This window comes from Rana temporaria, chromosome 5 (assembly GCF_905171775.1).
Source record: "Rana temporaria chromosome 5, aRanTem1.1, whole genome shotgun sequence".
Classification (NCBI taxonomy): domain Eukaryota; kingdom Metazoa; phylum Chordata; class Amphibia; order Anura; family Ranidae; genus Rana; species Rana temporaria.
The window spans coordinates 41,210,372-41,226,887 of record NC_053493.1 but is presented as its reverse complement, the minus strand read 5'-3'; the positions used below and the strand labels follow the sequence as shown (position 1 = coordinate 41,226,887).

Here is a 16,516-nt window from a genome sequence, read left to right as displayed (position 1 = left end):
ATACGACGGCGTATCAGTAGATACGCCGGCGTATCCCTTTTGTGGATTACCCCCAAAGTTAGCAGAAGGGGCCCAAAGTGTGGCGCTCAAGAGCTGAAATTCCTCGTAGTACGTCACTACGTTTGTGTTTGTGGCAGGACAATTGTGTATGCAAGACAAGATCCTGGCACACGCCCTTTTGACAAAAATCAGACGCTCGGTTGGCCAACAATCGTATTGTGTGTACAAGGCTTAACGTTGACCATGCTGGCTCAAAGATGGGAAGATAACCCTACATAAATCTATGAGAGATCACTGTGCAGGCATGGCCAGCATTAAAGAGGACTTCAAGCTTTAAGTGGAGGTTCACCCAAAATATAAATTTTTTAACATTAGATTTAGGCATTAAATCAATGCCGTACTTACCGTTGTAGAGATAGATGTTCTCCCGCCGCTTCCGGGTATGGGCTGCGGGACTGGGCATTCCTATTTGATTGACAGGCTTCCGACGGTCGCATCCAGCGCGTCACGAGTTTCCGAAAGTAGCCGAACGTCGGTGCGCAGGCGCAGTATAGAGCCACACCGACGTTTGACTTCTTTCGGCACCTGGTGACGCGCTGTCTGCGACCGTCTGAAGGCTGTCAATCAAATAGGAATGCCCAGTCCTGAAGATCGGGTAAGTACGGCATTGATTTAACAAAATATATCAGTTTCTGCTCCCCTTAATTAGCCTAAATCTAATATTAATTTTTTTGTTTTTCGGGTGAACTCCCGCTTTAAGGTTTTAAACAAGGCCATTGCTCAGAGCAGACTATAGCTGTCCTCCTGATGTAAGCAAGTACTAATTTAGGGTGGGTGGTTGTGCTATAGAATAGGTCAAGAAGGTAAAGAAATCTTTATCGCATGGATCAGCTGAATTTATCACCACAAGCTAATTTATTGATTTCTGCAGAAAAATAATTGTAAAAGTCAAACTATCGGAAGAGTTCCTACTTCTTAAAATACCACTAGTTTTAGACAGTGGGGTAGATTCACGTACCTTTTACGGCGGCGTATCTCCAGATACGCCGACGTAATTTGAAATCCGCGCCCGCGTATCATTACGCCGATTCTCAAAGGCATAAACGCTAAAAAAATAGGCTTCCTCCGCCGACGTAACTTGAATGCTGCGGCGTAGAATTGTGTGCAATATTACGTTGGCCGCTAGGGGCGCTTCCTATGTTTTCGGCGTAGAATATGCAAATTACCTAGATACGCCGATTCACAAACGTACGTGCGCCCGGCGGTAGTTTTTTACGTCGTTTGCGTAAAGGCTTTTTCTGCGTAACGTTGCTCCTGCTATTAGGAGGCGCAGCCAATGTTAAGTATGGACGTCGTTCCCGTTTCGAAATTTGAATTATTTACGTTGTTTGCGTAAGTCGTTCGCGAATAGGGCTGGACGTAATTTACGTTCATGTCGAAACCAATATGTAGTTGCGCCATACTTGGAAGCAATGCACCCTGGGATATGTACACGGACGGAGCATGCGCCGTCCGTACAAAACGTCAATCACGTCAGGTCATCATAAATTTACATAAAACACACCCCCCCTTCCACATTTGAATTACGCGCGCTTACGCCGGCCCCATTTACGCTACGCCGCCGCGACTTACGGAGCAAGTGCTTTGTGAATACTACACTTGCTCCTGTAAGTTGCAGCGGCGTAACGTAAATACGATACGCTGCGCCGCCGTAAGCTAAAGTGAATCTACCCCAGTATGTTTTGGAGGTGCTTCCATTCATTTGTAATGGGCCCCTAATGCACATGTATGCAAGAAACAACCCACCTGATCCCTTAATGTTTCACAATGCATACATGTGCAAAAAGGTGTGCGTGTGTTTTTTTTTTGGGATGTGTGGATGCTGTTTGAGGATCAACGAGAAAAAAATGGGCACATGTACCACAAGGCACATCAATGCGCATGATAAAGCAGGCATAGGTGTAAAGCACTGTTTCATGCAAAAGTAAACTGCACACCTTGGCAGGGCCGGTACAAGGGATGGGCGGGAGGGACGGGTGCCCTGGGCAGAGTGTGAGAGGGGGCGGGTTGTTAGCAGGCATAAGAGTATCATTATCCTATGCCGGGCATTACTAAATGGCGGCCCGTGGTCGGCGTCCGGCCTGAGCTGCTGCTCTTTCTGGACCACCGCGATTGCCGCTTTTGTCCCCAGCCTCCTCCGCTATCATTAGCAGTGTAGAGAGGAATGGATGACGGGAGGCGGGACAATTCTGCACTAGGGGTGGGACCAGCACTCTGTGGAGAGCGGTAGCTGCCTATCACGTTAATCGGGAGGTGATTGTCTGCTAGGAGGCGGTCCTAGCAGCCAATCACCAGTTCGCTAATATGAAAAGTCAATCCAGCAGCTCCCGTGCCCCGCTGCTGTGCCTTCAGTTTAGGATTGCCCCACCTCCTGCTCTCCGCTCTGTGAAAGGTAGGAGAGTGAAGGGAGGAAAATATATGGAACTGTGAAGCATGGGAAGCGGGGGAATGGGGGCAGTGCTGTGTGGATGGGTCGTGTAAAGGGGATAATACTGTGTGGGGGGTCTTGTAAAGGGACACTACTGTGTGTGGGGTGATGTGTAAAGGGGGAAATGCTGTGTGGGGTGATGTGTAAAGGGACACTACTGTGTGGGGGAGTCATGTAAAGGGGGAAATACTGTGTGGGGGGGATATGTAAAGGGGCAATACTGTGTGTGGGGTGATATGTAAAGGGACAATACTGTGTGTGGGGGGGCATTTAAAGGGTGAAATACTGTGTGTGGGGTGATATGTGAAGGGGCAATACTGTGTTGGGTGATTTGTAAAGGGGCAATACTGTGTGGGTGATATGTTTGAGTGAACTCTGTTTCTGTCGCAATGAACCTAATTGAATTTGTATTGTTTTAAGTATATTCTTGTTTTGAAACAACATTGATTCTTTCTTAAAAATGGGGGGGGGGGGCGGCTGCTCAGTTTGCCATCTTCGCCCTGGGCACCAAATGGCTGTCCCAGCACTGCACCTTGGCAATAATCATGTATGTGAATTGAACGAATTGTACGTAGTCTTGGAGCTTCTGCTATACAAAATGCCCTCTAAAATTATCTTTCAGAAGTTGGCATCCGGCATCAGATCCAGGGGTTAATAAATGTGACTCCTGTGGAACAAAGAAAGAATAATGCATATTAAACACAGATTTATATTTCACTAAATACATTATATGGCCAAAAAGAATGCAGATTTTTGTCCATCACACGTTTATGAGCTTAGTGGATATTCAATTCCAGGATAGTGGCCATTCATATGGCATTGCCCACCCCTCCCTGGTGGCTATAAGCCTTAGTTTTTACGATGTTGGAAGTTTGCAGTCATCTAAATTGTTTTTGTTTGCTGTAGCATTACCATTACCTTTCACTAGAAACACCTGAACCCAATAATCTGGTGAGGTGTCCACATACTTTTAGTTAGTGTACTTCCCAACACTCACAAAATGAATGCTTGGTAAAAAAAAATCTGATCACTCACTGTTGAACATATAATAACATTGCTAGTAAAGATGAAAAAAAGACTGGAGTCTATCAAGGGCAACTTATTTTACCATCACTGCCTACCCACTTAAAGACTGACAGATGTCTCACTAAAAGGTATAGGACATCTGCTAGCCAAAGAATATGTCTTATGTCTTGGCTTAATATTTTAACCTTAATATTTTCACTGACCTGGAACAAGTACACTAAGGCCCGGATTCACGTAGCACTTACGCCGGCGTATCTCAAGATACGCCGCGTAAGTGTAAATGTGCGCCGTCTTATCTGTGCGCCGTGCCCACAGAACTAGATACGCCTGAAAATAGGCTTCCTATGACCGACGTAAGTTTCCTACGCCGTCGTATCGTGGGCGCATATTTACGCTGGCCGCAAGGGGCGCTCCAATTGATTTACGGTTCGAATATGCAAATGAGTGAGATACGCCAATTCACGAACGTACTTGCGCCCGGCGCATTAATATACGCAGTTTACGTAAGGCTTACGTCCGGTGTATAGTTATTCCCCATCTATGCAAAGGTATGGACCAGGAAACAGCCGTCGTATTTTACGCTGTTTACGTAGTAGTACGTGAATATGGATGGGCGTAGGTTACGTTCACGTCGTAGGCAGTGATTCGACGTATCTTAGGGAGTATCTTCGACGTAATTCTGAGCATGCGCACTGGGATGCGTCCACGGGGCGGCGCATGCGCCTTTCGTTCGGCCCATCATTTGCATGGGGTCACGCTTCATTTAAATGGATCACGCCCACTTCCACCTACTTTGAATTAGGCTGGCTTACGCCTACAAATTTACGTTACGCCGGCGCAACGTTGGGAGCAAGTGCTTTGTGAATACTGTGCTCGCCGCTCTGCGCTACATCGGCGTATCGTATATTCGATACGCTACACCGGTATAACTATGCGCTGCTGTATGTGAATCCGGGCCTATATTGTCAAAAGTATTGGGACACCTGCCTTTACAAGCACATGAACATGGTATCGGCACATAAATACAGATGGTTTGACACTCTGATGGAGTTACCTTTATCTGGTTTGTGTAGGTATAATGATAAATTTGGAGATGCCAGTTGTCTTCTGCCCATTCCATGAGACCTGGAGAGTACGCAGTCTACATATATGTCCCAGAAGTCCTGCGCTAACCCATCAAACAGAGCGTTATGTTTGGGGTTTGCCGATTCCTTCAAATAGACCATGAAGTCCCAAAGGCCCATGATAGTGTCTGCGACCCTAAGCTTCTTCATTTCCACCAGCTTGCGGGATGCTGCCTCCCAGCACTCGTGGTCAATTTCACCAAGGCCTTCTGCGTTTAGATGTCTTTGTGATTCTTTGTTATACATGGATCTAGCATATATTGAAGTCACCATCAGAAGGGAGATAAACTGGAGATACCAATTGCTTGCTGCCAAATCCATTGTCTCTACAAACAAGAACAGCAATGAACAACGAATTAAAACAAGTTTTCAAGCTGATAATAGCACTTGTTTCTGGTGTAAGTCCCAACAGCCTACACAACAGGTTGAATTTATATTACTTTGAAAAGGACAATCACTAAGATGTAGTAATTTTTCATACTTGTAGTGACACTATGGATCAAAATCCTGGAGGGAAATACAGGAAAGGTATAAAGAAAAAATAAGCCACGCAAATAACGTGATAAAAAAATTTCAACTAGCATACGTAATTGTGAACATTGTGCTATTGATAGATTGAAATCACTTAAAACGAACAGGTGACCCTATTCGCAATACATTTTAATGAGTCCCAGTGAAAAAATGAAAAAAAATCAATAAATCAATCAAAAAAAACAATCAATGTCTTATTTCAAACAAAGGACGCATCAGATGGTAGTTCGGTGGCTGAAAATACACTGCTCTCCTTCAGATACAATGGTGACATCAAACCATAGGGAACCATAGAACAGTGAAAAGATAGAAAGGAAATCCTCCACCTTCCAAACAAACTGCCTCTTACCGAAAGGTAGGATCCCAACCAGAGATCTTCTGTTGGCGTGTGGCTTTCTACCCAGCCTGGGGGTCTATGCAGCAAGATATCCGGTATCCGATAGATCTCCCACGCTCACAGATGATCAATAGTGATTAGCCAAGGTGAGGAAGGAAAGAAGGCTGACATAGCGTAATCCAGTAAAACAATTTAATATAAAAGAATGTTTAAAATCACACTTACAATAAGTAGATAAAAGTTTGCATGTGAAAATATGTAGCCGGCCAGCTAACACAGCCCGTTCACTCCGGGACACTGTATGTAGTGATGACGTCAGCACGCCGATACCCTACGCCGTTTCGTCACAATTGACTTCATCATGGGGCACCTAATGATGCGTACGTTGTTTGAAATAAGACATTGATTGTTTTTTTGATTGATTGCTTGATTTTTTTCATCTTTTTTCATCTTTTTCACTGGGACTCAGTGAAATGTATTGTGAATAGGGTCACCTGTTCGTTTTAATCTATCAATAGCACAATGTTCACAATTCCGTATGCTAGTTGAAATTTTTTTATCACGTTATTTGCGCTGCTTATTTTTGCTTTATATTGGTCTCATTTGTGTGTGTCTCACATTTAAAGCTGCATGCATACCTATTATCTGTTCATTTACTTGACAGCGCAGTATTACCACATTTTTCACAATACAGGAAAGGGTAACAAAATGGGATCTTGGAAAAAGTGGTTCCAAATGAAAAAAAAAAGAGAATCAAGTATCCCTTGTCTTTATTGTTACATGAATGTTGCAAATTTTAACAATTTAATAAATAATTTAAAGGATCACTAAAGTAAAACATTTTTTCTTTAAATAACAAACATGTTATACTTACCTCCACTGTGCAGCTCGTTTTGCACAGAGTGGCCCTGAACCTGGTCTTCTGGGGTCCCTCGGCAGCTGTCTCGGCTCCCCCCGCAAGGACTCAACACCTTCATGCGAGAGAGCTTGCATGGTGTTGAGCTCTTGCGGGCACGCTCCCATGATACAGCCGGCAACCATAGCCGCCGACTGTATCACTTGGCCCTGCCCCCTGGCGCGCTGCATCATTGGATGTGATTGACAGCAGCGCGAGCCAATGGCTGCGCTGCTTTCAATCAACCAATGATTGAGCGGGGAAGCCGGCCGAGAAGTCTGCGCGTTCACGGCACGGGACTTTCGAGGGGTTAGGTAAGTAAAGGGGGGGTTCGGGGGGCCTCTAATCTGCAGATGTTTTTTCACCTTAATGCATAGAGGTGAAAAAACTTTTACCTTTACAACCCCTTTAAGGTATGCAGTTGCAGGATCATGAAGATCCAGACCTGGCGAGTGAATGTGACCCATTGAGTACTACTTTGATAGGCGTGGGCACACCCTAATCACCCTGTGTGATGCAGATTCCCCCTGTTTAGACCATTGATCCCCATACCTAACAGGGCTCCTAAACAAATTGTAATATTAATAAAAAAATAATAATAATAAAACAATAAAATAATAAGACTAAAAACTACTGACACTGTCCACTGCCTTGGCGACACCAGTCTCTCCCTGACTGACATCGTCCAATGCTCTACTGACACTGTCAATATGTATACACATGCATGTGTGTTTGAGTTTCGGGGTACACACCCTAATGCAATAGGCTGCGCACACCTATGACTACTTTTACCATGGATTAATACGAATCCTCTACAGGAGTAATTTCAAATACTTTTCAAAGGCCTCCAGAGTTGGCAGGAGTAGTTGGTGCTTCAACTCAGGTTAGGCCTTTGGAGAGACGTTTATGCTGTGCTCCTTCCTCTATGTCTCTCAATGTAGAATAAGGTAGTTCCAGTTTTTCACATGATGATGGTAGGCATTTAAAATGCCCCAATTACTGAATTTTGCTATAAACGTGCAAGGCCGGCTGAAACCATACCAGGTTTTACCAGGAGTTGCCAGGTAATCAAAATGATTACTAAAACTCTAACTGCTGGGAGCTCTAATCTATACCTGCCTGCTGCAGACAAGAATGACACTTGTCACTCGTATTGGGGACAGCAGGGACCAGGATAACTGCTGCAGGAAAGATTCTTCTCTCTGCACAGAGGCAACAATAAGCAGAATAGTATGCAGTTTCATAAGTCTAAATATGCTAAAATCATGGGGCCAGATCCACAAAAGAGTTACGCTGGCGTATCTATTGATACGCCGCGTAACTTCTAGTTTGCTCTGGCGTATCTTTGTTTTGTATGCACTAAACAAGATACGCCTGAAGCTGGGCTAGATCCGATGGTGTACGTCTTAGTACGCCGTCGGATCTAAGGTGCATATTTACGCTGGCCGCTAGGTGGCGTTCCCGTCGATTTCCGCGTCGAGTATGCAAATTAGCTAGATATGGCGATCCACGAACATACGTCCGGCCGGCGCATTTTTTTACGACGTTTCCGTAAGGCTTTTTTCGGCGTATAGTTACCCCTGCTATATGAGGCGTATCCTATGTTAAGTATGGACGTTGTTCCCGCGTCTAATTTTGAAAATTTTACATCGTTTGAGTAAGTCGTTCGCGAATAGGGCTTTGCGTAGAATGACGTTCACATCGTAAGCATTGGCTTGTTGCGGGTTAATTTCGAGCATGCGCACTGGGATACCCCCACGGACGGCGCATGTGCCGTTCAGAAAAAACGTAATTTAGGTCGGGTCAAGTAAAATTAACATAAAACACGCCCACATCTTTAACATTTGAATTCCGCGCCCTTACGCCAGCAGATTTACGCTACGCCGCCGTAACTTTAGAGGCAAGTGCTTTGTGAATACAGCACTTGCCTCTCAAAGTTGCAGATCCACGTAGCGGATCGTAATTTTAGTCCGGCGTAGCGTATCGTATTAACGCTACGCCGGACTAAAATTACGATCCGCTACGTGGATCTGGCCCATGGTGTCTGGTTTGCAGCTCAATCTTTGGCATTTATTTCCAGGTTACAAAATAACTTTGATAACACAACCATTTTATTATTAGGGCTTTTTGACAGACTTTTTGTCTGTGAAAACTTGCAGAACTCTTTCAATCCTGAAAGGTCAATGTTACTGCACCTCACTATTGTAAACAGAAAAAACATTCTATTAAGAGAACAGCCTTGTATGTGTATTGAGGATGTTTACACGCAATAATTCAATGTCGACATGATGACGGAGGAAAAAGAGTTATATTTACTGTCCTTCATGTTTGAAGTGATCACTCAGAGAGACCCAGAATACCATCTGCCAATACTAAATGCTTTGTAACATAAGTACGTTGTCCTATCCTGCCTTTGATTCTTATTGTGATTGACCATTGTTCCCCAATCTCCTTGATGTACATTCCATGGTGGATGAACACTGATGCCTTGTACACACGATCGGAATTTCCGTTGGGATAAACTCTGACGGATTTGTCCGACTGAATTCCTTTCAAGCTGTCTTGCATACACACTGTCACACCAAATTCCGACCGTCAAGAACGCGGTGACATACAACACTACGATGAGCCGAGAAAAATGAAGTTCAATCCTTCCGAGCATGCGTCGACTTGATTCTGAGCATGCATGTTTTTTTTCTCCATCGGTGTTCCATACAGACGAACAGAATTTCCGTAGGAAAAAAAGAGAACATGTTCTCTTTCTATGTCCGTCGGAATTTCCGAAGGAAAAACTCAGATGGGGCACACACGGTCGGAATGTCCGATGAAAAAATTCCGTCTGACTTTTTTCATCGGAAATTCCGATCGTGTGTACAAGGCATGAGTGATACAATTTTCTAGTTTTGCTCTGTAATCAATTATTAAATTGCCACTTTAAAGTTCCTAATAATACACAAATATATGCATAATGATAGAGAGTGAACATATAGAACATGTCCCTGATACAGGGCAGAAGATATCAGGGCAGAAGATATCAGGTCATACTTTTAGGAGTGCCTTCATCTCCATTCTCAGAAAGCATTGCATGTGTGATACTTTGATCCTTGAAAGGAGTGAATGATTGGGCCCACTCATAGAGAAATGTTATCAACAGGTTGGTAAATCTTGCTATGTAAACATTGGCACCTTCAAATGCCTAATTTGGGGGTCCTAGTAGATGACAGGGTCAGCAATGGCATGCAATGAAAAGCTGCTGCAAGCAAAGAAAACAGAATATTGGCATGCATTAAAAAGGGGATTAACTCCACAGATAAAACAATAATTCTCCCACTCTACAAGACTCTGGTCCGGCCTCACCTGGAGTATGCTGTCCAGTCCTGGGCACCAGTCCTCAGGAAGGATGTACTGGAAATGGAGAGAGTCCAGAGAAGGACAACAAAGCTAATAAAGGGTCTGGAGGATATTAGTTATGAGGAAAGGTTACGAGCACTGAACTTATTCTCTCTGGAGAAGAGACGCTTTCTCCAATATCGTACTGATGACCAACAACAGAGATAAAACTTTTCCACGATAGGGAATTTAAAAAGACATTCACTAAAATTAGAAGAGAAGTGGTTTAACCTTAAACTGCTCTTTACTGTAAGGCCCCATACACACGAGAGGATTTATCCGCAGATACGGTCCAGCGGACCGTTTCCACGGATAAATCCTCTCAAAGATTTCCGCAGATTTCGATGCGATGGAGTGTACACACCATCGCATTGAAATCCGCGCGGAAATCCTCTGCCGATGACGTGTCGCGCCGTCGCCGCGATTATGACGCGGCGACGGGCGCGACGCTGTCATATAAGGAATTCCACGCATGCGTCAAATCATTACGACGCGTGCGGGGAATCCCTTTGGACGAATGGATCCGGTAAGTCTGTACAGACGAGCGGATCCATCCGTTGGAATGGATTCCAGCAGATGGATTTGTTGTGCATCACAGCAAATATCCGATCTGCTGGAATCCATCCCAGAGGAGATTTCTCCGCGGAAACAGATCCGCTGGCGTGTACACACCATAGGATCTATCCGCAGAAACCCATTTGCTGGGATTTATCTGCGGATGGATTCTATCGTGTGTACGGGGCCTAAGAGTGGTAAGGATGTGGAATTCCCTTCCAGAGGCGGTGGTCTCAACGGGGGGCATCGATAGTTTAAAAAAACGATTAGATAAGGACCTGAACGGCCACAACATACAGAGATATACAAGGTAATACTGACATATAAATACACACACAGGTTGGACTTGATGGACTTGTGTCTTTTTTTGTGTCTGCAACCCTGTTAGGTTAATTGCTCTGTGTCTATGCTGGCGAAATGCACTTTCTCTTTTTGTCCGGGTGACCATTGTCACAGTGACTAAAAGTAATGAGAAAACCCAAAATTTGAGCTGTCACTGGAATAGAACTAGAGGAAAAATCATCCAATGGGAACACCTGTTGAGGTGGCAACTGTCTAAGATCACAATTCCTTCACTTTGAAGAGACTTACTTCCTGTTGTATCTACAGGACAAGTCAAGGGAAATGTCCCTAATTTAACACAAAAAACAGACAGTAGTTTTAACCTTTCTTACTGTATCCAAAATTATTAAAAGACTCTGTGGTTGGGGTGAAAATAGGAAACGCTAGCAGGTTTATACCTAGAAATATCTGAAGCAGCCTCCCAAGCCTTCCTATCATTGCTGAAGGCCATCCCTACTAACAGGCAACGCTCTGATATTTATGGGTGATGTTAGAGCTTGCCCCCAGGCACATTCCTTGTAGCCAATTATTATGATGGGCAGCCTTACGGTCCAATAGGTAGAAAAAGTAACAAGTGGTGGGTGGCCAAGTGTTGCCCGTCAGAACGGCTTGAAACTTGGTCCTGTCTGGAAGATTTGGGAGGCTACTCTGCAGGTAGGTGCACATCTAAATGTCTACAGCAGTTGCCCACTTCCTTCTTGTGACGTTCTCATCAATTTCCTCTATAGGAGGTCTAAAATGCACCAATAATTAGTTCTTAAAGCGAAGACTATTTCTTCTAATTGTAGGTTCATCTAAGGTCACTGTATAGCTTACATCACACTGTCAGAGTTGCGAGAGTCAAAACAGGTGGATGATCCTGATCTTTACCACCCTTCACCTCCCGCCTCCTTATTTACATGGCAGCTAGAGGGGTGAGATGACATTGCCATGACTGCAATGCTTTATTTTGCAGTGCGGCAATTTTTAACTTGGAATGTTGAGTATGATAGGTAGCACCTGTAAAACTCACACATTGAAGTCCATGGGACCACAGGCCAAACACGGAAATGGCAGTTGCGACATGGCAGTTCAATGCAAAACCCCCTTTGGGATAGAAAAACAATGTTTTTATTCTGTGTGTTATGATTTGGAATTAATGTTTGCTTGCTTTAAAATGCCCCTTTCATCTCTGAAAACGCAGCTGATAATGATTTTGGACCAAACAGGCAGTATGGTAATGACCATGGATATGCCCAAGGTTTTTTCTTGGGTTATGAGATTCCGCCACTTATTCTCTATATTTCCCCCCCTTTACATCCTATTATTGTAAAACATTTTACTTAGCTTTCTTCTTACTATAATACTGGGTCTAAAATATTACTGAAGTGCTGTAAATATTGAAGAATGTATTTTCGATAATCACATTGTCACTATGCCTTTCTATGTTTTGCCATATATGTGGCTTGTATTGTCCTTATTACTATATAGGAGTGCTACGTCACGGACCTTGTTCAGTATCCTTTGCTTGTATTGTAATAAACTGCTTGACCTTCAATAAAAAAAAATGTCTTGGGGGAAAAAAATGCTGTTTACTGAGTGCACTGGGTCTAACTCTGATGCCTATTGGCCTGCACAACTGCTGTAATAGGAATGTGGAGGTAAGACAATGACAATGAAGATGTTAGAACAATATCTATTGGACTGCATACCTATTTATTTGACTTTGGTTGGCCTGTGTAAATGCATCTACCGGCAATTTCTAATATAATAATATTAAACCTTTAAAAAGGAAACCTCATGCTAATCCTCTAATTTAGCTATTTACTGATTCAGAACACATTTCCGGGGTGTGTGTTCCAAACTCACTAGATGCATACTTTTTCCCAGGGCAGCAACTCCTAGGTTCTGCATCCAGAGGATCAATACGTCAGCCAACAAAATAGCATTTTAGGGGAGGATCAGGAATAACAGCAAATACGATTTCTCTAAGAGCCGGTTCCATACCTTCCAACTTTTTGAGATGGGAATGAGGGACACCTATCAGCAAAAGTATGCAGGCATAGGACACACCCCATGCCACGCCTCCTTAAAGGAGAGTTGTACAAAAAACAAGATTGGTTAAATGCTTGTTTTACCACTACTATTCCTTTATATAGATCTTTGGACTTTACAAATGCAGCAATTTAGAAATCAGATGAAAGGTTTAAGGCTGGAAAACACTTTTTGATAGATAAAAAGTACATTTATATACAACTATATAGATAAGATAAAAAAAAAGCTTCTTTTTGACCCATAAAGGGTCGATAGCTACAAGAACGCAAGAGAAGGCATATAAATTGATGAGCAGATGGTACAGGTGTCCGTCTACTATGCATCAAATTAACCAGGATAAATCTGATATCTGTTGGCGTTGCCATGAGTCAAGGGGAAATATGTTCCATATCTGGTGGGATTGTCCCCCGGTGAGAAGGTTTTGGAAACATATCTTTGACTTATATGGAAAACTAGTGGATATAAATACCCACGCATCACCCAAAGTGGCTCTCCTAACCATGATTCCAGGATCTTTAAAGACAGCAAAGGAGGATGTGCTTATACACTTCCTCGCTGCAGCCAGAGCAGTTATCCCACGACACTGGAAATCGACAACGGTACCTTCCCTGGGGGAATGGGCAATTGAAATGGACTTTTCTAGAGATTTAGAAGGTATGCTGGCACGGGAAATGGGAAGAGAAGAACAGTTCTCTCGAACATGGTCCGTTTGGTCCAAGTTTAGACAGTCAGCTGAGTTTCTGATCTGGGTTAAAGGGAACCCTACCACTGTTTAGCCATATCGGAGTGATTATAATTATTAATGTTTTCATAAATTCCCCCCCCCCCTTTTTTTTCTTTTTCCTTTATCCCCCAGTGCTTTTTTTTCCCTTATTTTAGTTTTTCATGTAAGATTGTATGAAAAAGATATGTATTGAAGATTTGAAAGAAGATGTAAAGTATTCTATTAGTATATGTATATGTAGTCTCCACATAAATGTATCTGTTGTGTATAGGGTAAAACCCCTGTAACACTTTATGAAAATAATAAAAAATAATAATATTATAATAAAATGAGGGACAGATGAGGAGGAATGAGGGACAGAGGGACATTGCTCCAAATTAGGGACAGTCCCTCGAAATCAGGGACAGTTGGAAGCTATGCGGTTCACACTGGGGCAGCACGACTTGCCGAGCGACTCGGCAAGGTGATCTGCCCACGACTTCAGAGGCGACTTGCAAAATTACTTCTGTATTGAAGTCAATGCAAGTCGCCCTAAAGTCACCTCAAAGTAGTACAGGAACCTTTTTCAAAGTCGGAGCGACTTGAGACGTTCCTATTAGAACGGTTCCATAGTACAGAGCAGAGCGCGACTAAGTCGCCTGACGAGTCGCCCCTGTGTGAACCAGCTCTAAAGATGTCTTTGTTTTAAATTTTAGACTAGAAGCTCTTTTACCACAGTTTTTATTAATTTAGCTTCATAAACCCTATTTAGCTATCAATATGTTCTACAAAGCAGAGAGGGATTAGAACATCTGTCTGGCTTTTACTATTGTCTGTGCCCCTTTAGAGAGATTTGCCCTCTCTATTGGACCTCTTTACCTGTTATCACTGAAAATAAAAGTGAAAGAGAATCCTAAAATTTGGGTCGTCACCAAAACAGGAAGAGAGAAGAAGACCAATGGGGTCACTAGTTCTCTAGTTTCCTATTCCCTATTCTCGGAGGGATTTCATCTCATGTCTTTTTTTCCCTATGTGACAGAAAGTGAAGGAAAATCTCCCCAATGGGACACGGATTACAAAAAAAAAATGTCAGGCATTATAACACCCACAATTCCCCCCCCCCCCACCCCCTTTACTCTATCCAGCATTTTTTCCCTTCAGTACTTTACATTTTTTACATATCCAAAACGTATTTTTACATTTTTGGAGAGAGTAGTAACTACTGTCCCGTCTTTACAAAGTGAGGGAAGTCCTCGTGGGCCATTCACAGCTGCGCAAGAACTCAGCATATTCCTGTGACTGTATGTACAGCTGGATGCGGAAAGCCATGTTCACTCAGCCTGTACACAGCAATGGCAGGCTGACAACAGTTGCATCTGTCCCACAGGGGTTTGGATGCGAATAGTTGTGACAACTTATCTTGTACAAAGCAATGGCAAGCCGACAGCGGGGGCAGCTGTCCACAGCTTCCCACTGGTCTTACAATATAATTGCACATGGAACAATTACCTGTGGATAGGGACAGATAATTGCCCCAGGACGTGAACAGCTTGCATCCAGGATCAGTCATCTGTCCCTAACTGTAGGTAATTGCTCTTTATGTGATTATACCTGAACACCCATGGACAACCTGTCACCCTGTCATTGCTTTGTACAGGCTGAGTGGGCTCAACTATCTGCACCCAAACCCCAGTGGACAGCTGCAACTGCTGTGAGCCTGTCGTTGCTTTGTACAGGCTGAGTGGAAAGACAGCAGGAACAGCAGTTACAGAGGAACAGCAGTTGCAGCAGTTGCAGCTTACAGCAGTTGAAGCTGTCCACAAGGGTTTGAATTTAGTATTTATGTGGCAACTATCCACATCCAAACCCCAGTGGATATCTGCAACTTCTGCCAGCCTGTCATTGTAAGCTGAGTGGTCACAATTATCTGCATCTACCTGTGGATTTAGCAACAGGAATACACTGGAGTCTTGCTGCAGCTCTGATAAAAAGTCAATGAGGCCTTAGGCCAGGGATCTCCAAACTACGGCCCTCCAGCTGTTGCGGAACTACACGTCCCATGAGGCATTGTAAAACTGACATTCACAGACATGACTAGGCATGATGAGAATTGTAGTTCCTGAACAACTGGAAGGTCATAGTTTGGAGACGTAGGCAGTTGAATTAGTGTCCCCATTGGAACATTTACCCTCTACTCCTGTTCTGGTGACAATTCTACAATTTTGGACTTCCCCTCACTTGCCAAGAGTCTCCAAATCAAATAAAGAGAGGGAATCCACCCAGCAGACACAAACAGCAATAAAACTTGACAGGGATTTTAATCTCCCACTACTCCATCCAAAACTAAAAAAAATAAAAAATAAAATAATAATATTATGGAAAAAGAAAACATTTATAGAGTGGTATACATATACTAGAAATGTACTAACATCAATGATCATCAATAAAGTTGACTTACCTACAGTGTGCGCAGTATGACCTAAAACATAAAAAAATGTTTGACAAAGTTAATACAATACGTATGTAACATCGGAGAGGATTGTGCAGAGAACACTGAAGGAGAGAGATGATAGACTGACTTGTGCAGACCTTTGCAGTCTTCTGATCGGAGGATGACAGGTGAGGAGTAGGACAGCCTAGACAATTTTTATATTGACGCTCCTCCTACGGTCCTGCGTCACAAGGGGGGCCAGATACTGTCTGTGAGTCAGGAGTATTCCTATCAGTGTGCAGTGCTGAGATCACCGCTGTGAGCAAGAAGAACGCAGACACGGGAACAAGTCACTCAGCACAAACAACACATTGCAACTCCTCTGCCACACTCCATCCCCACATCTAATGAAGAACAAACAGTTTAACAGTTTTTTTTTTAAAAAAAGACAAAAAAATACAAAAACAAAAATAACATATTAGTTTTCTTTTTGTCTTTTTTTCCTCTTTTTTTTTAACAAGCAATGATTTTTTTTCCCCATAAGTGTAGGGAAAATTATTAATGGAAAGACTATGATATCTTTAATGCAGAAAGTTGAGCTTTGTCCAAAAACTATTTTTTGACGTTCATTGAAAAAATAAATTCAAACGAAAGAAGTGT

At 43.2% G+C, this 16,516-nt stretch overlaps 1 protein-coding gene across 1 annotated transcript; it reads right to left on the bottom strand.

The window, feature by feature from the left end:
- Positions 1–2,976: 2,976 nt before the first annotated feature.
- On the bottom strand, positions 2,977–4,960 carry FAM237B (family with sequence similarity 237 member B). The gene is made up of 2 exons (XM_040352448.1): positions 4,569–4,960; positions 2,977–3,155 (listed from the first exon to the last, which is right to left on the bottom strand). Exons 1-2 carry the CDS (start codon positions 4,957–4,959, stop codon positions 3,127–3,129), a joined length of 420 nt encoding a protein of 139 aa, XP_040208382.1. The 5' UTR covers position 4,960; the 3' UTR covers positions 2,977–3,126.
- Between the last annotated feature and the right edge of the window lie 11,556 nt (positions 4,961–16,516).